Source organism: Nannobrachium achirus (assembly GCF_963921795.1).
Source record: "Nannobrachium achirus genome assembly, chromosome: 17".
In the NCBI taxonomy this organism is placed as follows: Eukaryota; Metazoa; Chordata; class Actinopteri; order Myctophiformes; family Myctophidae; genus Nannobrachium; species Nannobrachium achirus.
Genome location: NC_137824.1, coordinates 31,519,917 through 31,528,823, shown reverse-complemented (window position 1 = coordinate 31,528,823; position 8,907 = coordinate 31,519,917). Strand labels below are relative to the sequence as shown.

The 8,907-nt window shown below is 48.8% G+C and overlaps 1 protein-coding gene across 1 annotated transcript; it reads left to right on the top strand.

Moving 5' to 3' along the window:
- Positions 1-3,087: 3,087 nt before the first annotated feature.
- On the top strand, positions 3,088-7,014 carry nexmifb (neurite extension and migration factor b; the record flags this gene model as incomplete). The annotated part of the gene is made up of 1 exon (XM_080745927.1): positions 3,088-7,014. Exon 1 carries the CDS (start codon positions 3,169-3,171, stop codon positions 7,012-7,014), a length of 3,846 nt encoding a protein of 1,281 aa, XP_080602053.1. The 5' UTR covers positions 3,088-3,168.
- Between the last annotated feature and the right edge of the window lie 1,893 nt (positions 7,015-8,907).

Below are 8,907 nucleotides of genomic sequence, written 5' to 3'. Positions count from 1 at the left end.
TCACACACAGATGTCATGCTGAATTAATGATGGCTGTACTGTATCTACCAGCCGTGTGTTGATTAACCATTTAAGCCCTACAGTATATACAGTACTTCGACTTATGAGGAATAGTGAAATATAGTATATCACAAAATATCTGTATATCTTAAAGTGGGATATTTTGTGATCTTTTGAGATTTCCGTGACCTTTTACAGTAGATCTGCTGTTCTTTGCTATTATGGGTATTCTTTAGTCTTTAGAAAGACTTCACCTATAATAAGTAAGTAGCCTATATGAAGCAATGGTGCGTATAAAACATACATAAACCACTTCAGCCCTATTTTATACCTTGGCTATTTGAAAATAGCCGATCTACAAGCTCACAAAGACGCTTTGTGAGCTTGTACTGTAGTTCTGCTATTTTCAAATATGTTGTACTTTTACTTTTGTTACTTTAAAGGAGCTATAGTCAACTTTTTCTTGAAAAACGGATGCTAAAATAAAAATAATGTTTCGAAAATATGTTATAAAAAAATAAGCTTCATATGTGTGTTTCAATTAAAAAATGACCACAAAATGCGTAAAATAATGATAAAATAATCATTTTGGCCATTGTCGGGCTGACACTTTGTTTACATCCTAGTCTAACACTATCAAATAATTGACCAGAATGTAAACAAAGTGTCGGTCTGACAATGGCCAAAATGATTATTTTATCATTATTTTACGCTTTTTGAGGTCATTTTGTAATGGAAACACATGAATGAAGCTTATTTTTTTTATAAAATATTTTCGAAACATTCTTTTTATTTTAGCATCTTTTTTTCAAGAAAAAGTTGACTATAGCGCCTTTAAAGGGCCTACACCATGCTTTTAAAACTATATTTTTTGTATAAATATATGCTCAAAATTGAGTCTTAGACAGGTTTTAACCCTCAACAAACACTCTGACCATTCTTTTTGTTTGTTCTAGCTCTACTATAATGAGGCTCTCCAGCTGCAAAAAAAAAATTTTTTTTACTCTGAAAAAAAAAAAAGGGAATCCGTGTGACGTCACACGGATCAACTCTCAGAACAGCACTGTTCTGAGAACCCGTGGAAAGCTTTTCATCTCTGTCTTCCCAAAACCAGAGAAAGACACAATGTACAGAAATAGGACTTTGTGAGGATAGAAGGTGCCAGTGGGACACCAAAAAAAGGTTTTAAAATAGAAAAAGTGAAAATTCATGGTGTAGGTCCTTTAAGTATATTTTTATGCCAATACTGTCGTACTTTTACTTGAGTACATTTTGAATTCCGGACTTGTAACAGAGTATTTCTACGTTGCAGCATTGATACTTTTACTTTTTTGAGTACTTTTTCCACCACTGCATACGGTTCGGTTTCAGTAAGGATCTCAGAATCTAATTTGTGAATTTATGTAGTATTTTTGTGACGTAGCGCCTCCACCCCCATCATGGCTGGTTCTGGTTAGAATATTAATGTAAGCAAAAACACTATGACCGAACTTCACGGTTCTGGAAAGTGTCAGGTTATGGAAAACTGTCACGTAAAATACAGAATCGTCGTGAGTCTGGTGTGGGAAAATGCGCTCAGTAACCAAGTATGTTACAGAGTGTATAATGCAGTAGTGCAGGTGTAAGACCTGTTGTGTTTGTATTGTGCATTATAGGTATAACTGAGCCAAAATGTATTTTTCTATGCATTTCGAGGGTTTGGGGTGGGAGAATAGGTGTCCCTTATTTTCATTTCTGGGAGTTGGCAACTTCAGTTCTGGGTTAACCCTTCTTGTCAAAAGGAGCCGATGGTGGCACATAATTGAATATCACTGCCTCATGTTGTACCATAATTAATCATGTGTATTCATATTTATTATTTATGTGAAGTAGCTCACCTCGGTTCTAACATACACCACTACTTGTAACACTAGTTGTCAGCCAGCCCACTCATCTGTCCACTTAACACAGGACTGCAAACGTTAAGTGAGCTGCGAAGACATTCAAGATTTTCACGTGGGCCCAGATTCCTAAAAGGTTGAGAACCACTGGCCTAGAACATATCATATTCATCAGGAGTATTGTATTTTTAGGAGCATTTTTCAAAGCGTGGGACTCTAACAGACACACACACACACACACACACACACACACACACACACACACACACACCAGAGGAACACTCCCCGGTCACATATCGCACATCTAGACAGTCATGAACTTCTATCTGGTCAGGCCTCCACAGCCTCTGCTGTTCAGGGAAGGATCCCACCTCTGTACGTGATGAGCGCAACATTATGGCCATCACAACTTTGAATTGTGAACTGTACAGGGTTAGATGACACCAACTGCATTTGTCTAGCCCAGAAGAATTGCATCGTATTTAGGAACAAACTAGTTGTAGCTGTTGTTCTTGTTGTTGTGTTTTGTAGTGTAACCGCTAAGCCTCATTTCAATGGTTCTCAACCCTTATCATTTCAAAGACCCCCAGTTTGATCTGCATTAAGGAATGGTCCCCTATTTGATATAATTTTTATCTCTGGGACTCCAATCTACAATGTAAAATCCTCAGTATTAGTTTAACTCATTGTACAAATGGGAACATCATTTGCAACCATTTGTACGCTCTCAGAGTTACCGAACTGCAAGAGTCCATTTGGTTCCTAAGTTAGGAACCAAATGGAACTGTTAGGAATGCTGTCTATCAATCATTTAGCTGGGGACCCCTGGAACTCCCTCAATGACCCCTGGGGGTCCCCAGACCCCACATTGAGAACCACTGCCATATTTTATACTTTGTCGTATTGTCATGCAAAAATTGTGACAACAGGTTGAATTAAACAACTGACACACTTTCTTTTTCTTTTCACCCCTCCAGGACTATGTGATCAGACTGTGGAGCTGAGGCTGCGTGGACTCATTGACGCAGCTCTTCCCCAAACCTCTCCTCCTCCCACTGCAGAGACGCTATCCACAGCACCCACCCTCCCCCTGGCCCTCAGCACTGACCCCACCCTGGGCCTGACCGTGGCCCACTCCCCTCCCACCCATGAGGCTCCATCCATAGCCCCCGACCTTCACAGCGCTCCTCAGCCCACCTCCGCCGTCAGCTCCTGGGACCCGTCCGGAGACGACAACCCCAAGGACTCTCTCCCGCTGCCCATCGGCCTCCCTCTGCCGTCCAGCATCATGGAGCCGGAGGCCGTGTCCGTCCTGACGGAGGAGTGTCTCCTTCAGCCGAGTCGCACCTGCCTCGGCTGCTTCATCGAGACCCGCGACGCCGCAGACCCCGGCTCCGTCCACGACCCGGTCCTCGACCCCGCCGGCAATCCCGACCCGGACTCGGGGCTGAGCGTGAGGATCGGAGACGTGGGCCGAGAGGACTTCTCCGACATCAGCAACATCAGCATCCAGTGCCTGAGCCACGCCGGGGAGGCGGTGGGTCACTTCGGAGACCAGCTGATCTCTGACCAGCTGCTCAGCTTCCCCCTGCCCAAGGCCCCCGGAGACGGGAAGAGAGGCGATGGGGACAAACAGTCGGAGGACTCCGACGACCCGGAGGATGACGCCACGGCTAAGAACCTGTATGAGGGGCTGCTGCTGGACAAGGTGAGCGGAGAAGAGGTTCTGCTGGCGAACGCCGGCCAGGACTGGGGCTACTTTGAGTCCTTCATCAGCGAGAGCAAGATGGAGCTGCTAGACCTGTGCTCCAAGAACGAGCTGTCGGTCAACCTCTTCTCCGAGGAGGACGTCGACAACCTGTTTGACGACGAGGACGACGACTCCACCCTGAGCAGCGACGTCTGCTCGCTGAAGATCCGCTACGAGTCGTTCCAGGACAACATGAGGGAGAAGACCAACGTTCTCCAGGAGGAAACCCAGTTCAACTTCTTCCCCAGTGTCCTGGCCAACTGTGCCAAGAAGGAGGAGGGGGGCACGGTGCCGCGGAGGGGCGCCGAGGACATCCAGCCCAAGGCGGATGAGCTCAGCCTGGAGCCAGAGCAGGAGGGGAAGGTGGGAGACTGCAGCGGTGGAAGCCCCATGGACGGCTCCCAAGGCTCCTCCCCCATGTCCACGGCCAAGATCAACTACCTGATGGACTTCAACTCCACAGAGGAGTCGGGGGAGTACAGCGACGACAGCTCCTGCACCGGATCCTCCTCAGACACGCTGCAGGAGGGCAAGCAGAAGAAGGGCCACTCCAGGAGGTTCCTCAGCCCTTCCAACCCGCTTAACTATGGCCTGCGTTCCAAGAGGAAAGTCCGATACAGCGATGACTACCTATACGATGTCGACTCCATCGAGAGCGAGAAGAACGCAGAGAAAAAAGAGAAAGCCCCCGCCGGCCAGAAAGAGGAGGAGGACGTTGACTGGTGCCCCAAGAAGCGCCGGAAATCCTGCCGCAAGGAGCCACCTGTGGTCATTAAGTACATCATCATCAACCGCTTCAAAGGAGAAAGACACATGTCAGTAAAACTGGGGAGGCTGGACCCTGCCGAGGTGTCTGTGAGCTTAAACATGGATGTAGTGAACAAATATGAGACGCTGGCTCCTCTGAAGGATTTCTGGCATGAGAGGCAAAGAGAGAGAGAGGAGCAGCTTAAGCTGGCTGCCAGAGATAAACGGCAGCGCGGCATTCATCTAAACGGACGGCACCATCGTCCCTTTAACTCAAGCCATCCCAAAAGGAAATACAAGATCGCAAACAGACTTAAGGTTCAGAGAATTCATGCTGTGGCGCAGTCGGCCCTGGCGCTGGGCTCCTCTCTCTCTGATCGGGGCCAGGGAGTTGTCACTAAAGAGGTAGCCACCCCCTCCATCGCAGGAGCAGAAATAATAGCAGCCACCGGCCTCCCAGTGTCATTAGACTCAAACTCCATCATGCACAAAGCTAGAGCCAAGAGCCGCTCCCAGGAGAGGATGGAGAGAGAAGGGAGGAGAATGGGAGGAAATAAAATGATCAGGATAAGGAAATTCAAAAGCGAAGCACGGCTGAAGAGCGAGACAATAAAAGAGACAGAGGGAGAGGAGGGGAGGAGTGAGACAAATGAAACGGATGTCTGTGCCTCTTCAGCGCATATCGACGGCCCCACTGCCGGCTTAGGAGAGGCAGCCGCCGGCTCAACCGCAGTCAGCCCTCAGTTCTCTGACAGTGCCACAGCATCACACGTGTCTGAGGAAAAGTTCCCCTTTGCCCCCTCTACCTGCTCCCCTGACAAAGCCCCCTCCTCTGGGGAGGTGGAGGCAGGGGTCCCCGTCATCCCCGGGGGCTACCTGCAGACTCTGCTGGATGCCACAGACTCCTCCGGTGGAGCAACCATCCCCTTTTTCCCCCAGCAGTCCTCTAGGCAGCAGTATCCCCTGGGCCTGTCTCTGGAGGAGAAGCAGTTCTCCTCGCTGCAGCTCGCACAGAGCTGCGTACTCTCCCCTCCCTCCGAGTCCGAGCTGCAGCAGTCTCCTCAGAACTGCCCCAGCTTCCCGCCCATGTGGCACCCGCAGCTCTGCCCCAGCCACGGCCAGAGCTTCGGGCCTGAGACCCCCGAGACCCCCATCTTACCCGGCAACTTCCCTGCCACTCTGTCCATGAACGACAGCCTGCCGGTGTCCGGCTACAACCAGCTGAGCTCCGAGGCCGACAGGCTGCTCTACGAGAAGAACTACCTGGCCGAGACGGGCCTGCAGCCCGGGGCGGAGTTGCAGGTGTGTCAGTCTGCCTGTGGGGACGGCCAGGTGCAGTACCAGAGAGGCTCCCTGTGCACGGACAACGGCAGGCTCATCAGCTACGACTCCGTGGGCTCTCTGTCGGCCGCGTCTAGCAACTACAGCTCCCTCAGCCTCAAGTCATGCGAGCACGAGGTCGAGGAGGAGGGCAGAGACAGCTTTTTAGCTCACTGCAGTCCCAAAGTATTGATCCAGCAGAGCGTGGACGCCCTCACCCCTCTCCGAGAGTCCTCGGACCTGCTGGACATCTCTAACTTCACCCCCGATAAGTTCAGGCACTCCTCCCTGTCGGAGCTCTCGCCTCCCGAGACCCCCAACCTGTCCCCTCAGGTGGTCGGCCGTGAGATGAAGATGGCGGGGAAAGCCGGCGACTACCAGGAGGTGAGCGACATCCCCGGCAGGGAGGTGAAGTGGAACTGTGACGTCATGCAGCAGCATGAGCACGCCGCGGGCGTGTACGCGGTGGAAGAAGGGCAGTTTCCGCTGCACAACTTCAACAGCGAGGCCGGCTTAGACCCGGATAAAAAAGAGCTCGCCGACGCTGACTTTGATGAGGCGATCAATGGAGCGAAAAGCACAAAATCAAAGAGGAAAGGGAGTTACAAGCAGACGGCTGCAGGGCAGGGCCCAAAGAAACCCAGAGCTCCCAGGGCAGGCAAGACAGACAAGGTCAAGGCTCCCAAACAGAACTCTCGTTCCACCAAAAAGATAAAGGCCATGTTGGAGGGGAAGGCAGCGAAGAACCAGGCGGCAGGTCTGAGTGACAGCAGCTGCACAGGGGACTGGTCCGGCACGGCCTGGTCAGAGAGTAACAGTCTGGTCGGAGACGACCAGAGAGAGTTTGAAGAACCCTCCAACATCCTGTCCAACATCGTCTCCGGGATGGCCGAGGTCCAAAGGTTCATGATGGCCTCAATAGAGCCTCTGTGGGACCCTATGTCCGAGGCCTGCATGCCCCCCGAGGCCAACAGCCTCAACCTAAAGACCCTCAAAATCTTGGCGGGCACCGAGGCCGATCTGAAGAAAAAGGGAGGAGCCCTAGCGGGGGCTGGGAGGGACAGGAAGGCCGGGGTGAAGGGAGGCAAGAACCAGGCCAAATTCAACGCCTCTCATCCCTTGTTCCCTCAGCTAGCTCTGGGCTGTAACATGTTTGATAAACCCAGCTTCATTAACCCTGGGCCCGCACACAAAAAGCTGTACCGCCACAAGACCAGTGCAAAGTTCCCCCGGATTGAGACACTGAAGGGGAAGCGAGCCGAGAGAGACCCTAATAAGGACATAGCACTGATGGCCTCTTTTGAGAAGCTGAGGTAATATTTTGTTATCGGCTGCTGATGCACCCTGCTCCTCACCTCACCCTCCCCCCCCCCTCCCCGAGCATACCTACACTGACGCTATGCCAGAGCTGCATGACTACTATGTTCCCCCCGAATACCCCCCCCCCCCCACTCCACGCCCGCCCGCCCGCTCCGACCCTCCCACTTCCTTTTAACCCCCGAAGACGAAATTAATATCTGCATGAAAAAAAAAACTTCTTGTACTTTGCAAACTACCTATTGAGTGATTGTGTCAAAGCTTGATTGAGATTCGAAACGACCATGGCTGCATTTTTTTCTTGCTTTTGTTGTTTCTGCTTTGTTCTTTCTTCTTATAGTCGTTTTCAGTTTTATTTTTTGTCTGAAAAGAAAAGAGAGAAAAAAAAGCCTTGAAAACAGTTCTGTCGCCTTTTTGAGAAACTTTGCTTTTGTATTTTTTTCTTAGTGAAACTAGCCGCCCCGAATTCTGTATTTATTCTCCCTTTTCCCTAAAGATGTAGCTATATACACAAAAATGCATTGAGTGACATCTACGCACCCCTCCTCCTCATCTGTTTTTGTATGCAGAATATGGATGTCCTGTTGTTGCTGTCTTTCATTCACTGCCTGGCTCATTTCAAGAGGGAAACCTTCAAGTAATGAGCTCAATTTCAGCCCGAGACTTCTTTAAGACAAGATGGGACCATTTTGTATTGATGACATATCAAACGTTGTCTTTTTTATTTATTTTTCTCCCTTTTTTCTTCTTCTTATTTTCTCTCTCCTCAATGTTGGAATGACTTGCCATTTTCCTTTATCAAATGTTTCCGTTTGGTTTTTTCTTTTTCTTTTTTCTGGAGTTTAAGAGGAACTGGTTATCTAAATTCACATTTTTACGCCTTGCAAATTCACAAAAGCTCCACCCTCAGAGTATTTTTGTCAATGTTGTTGTACAGGGACATGCAATATTTGCAACAAAAGAAGAAAAAAAAGATCATTATAATCTTTAAAAATCAATGTGCCAAAAGTAACAATGCTGTGTAAATGACCTCTTATATATGTGTGAATATTGGCTGTTCCTCTTTTTTTATCGATTGGAATATTGGCTGCTCGGACTGCAGACTCCTGACAAAGACTTTATTGTAACAGTCCAGGAATTCTTTATTTGGAACTTTTCTCTCTCTCTCTCTCTCTCTCCTCTCTCTGATGAAAGGCACCAACAGCTGACAGTGGTACGACCACCACTCACTAAACCAAAACACAAAGACTCCTCTCTGAATTCTCCTCGTTTCCCCCCCACTTTGTTTGCCAAATTCAATTTACCTCAACATCGCCTGGCTCTGAGAAGCAAAAACTAAAAGGGAGTCGAAGGAGAGAACCGCTCTGAAGGCTCCTTGAAGAGGAACGGGATGAAAGAAAGGAGATGTTCAAACGAGCTTTCATTGAACCAAGGAGAGTGTAGTGCCAATGTTTTGAGGGTAAGCAAGGCAATTATCTGTCCCGTCCGTCTGGGCTGTGCTTTCACTGAAAAGATGTTTTGTAGTCGAATTTCAACGCAATTTATTACTTTTAGAGATGTTGATTGCACGCGTCACTGGCGAAGGAATGCACTCATGACATTGAAGTGTCCGCAGTTGGATTTAATGTGAATGTCACCTCTCGCTTAGAACAGAATTAGTGATATTCTAAAAATGGGAAGCATGCGTCTGCATCGTCCGCGTGGGAATCTGATCTACTGTTTCAACTGAAATCATAGTCTCTTGAGACGGATGTGTTGCTCCCACAGTGTTTGCTTCTGCGCCTAACAGTCTGTAATTCGGAAGCTCTGAAAATGACTATATAAAATAAAGCAGATGTCCCACCTCCCCCCACTTTCATTGCACATGTGCAGCCATTACTGGAAATTACTGGA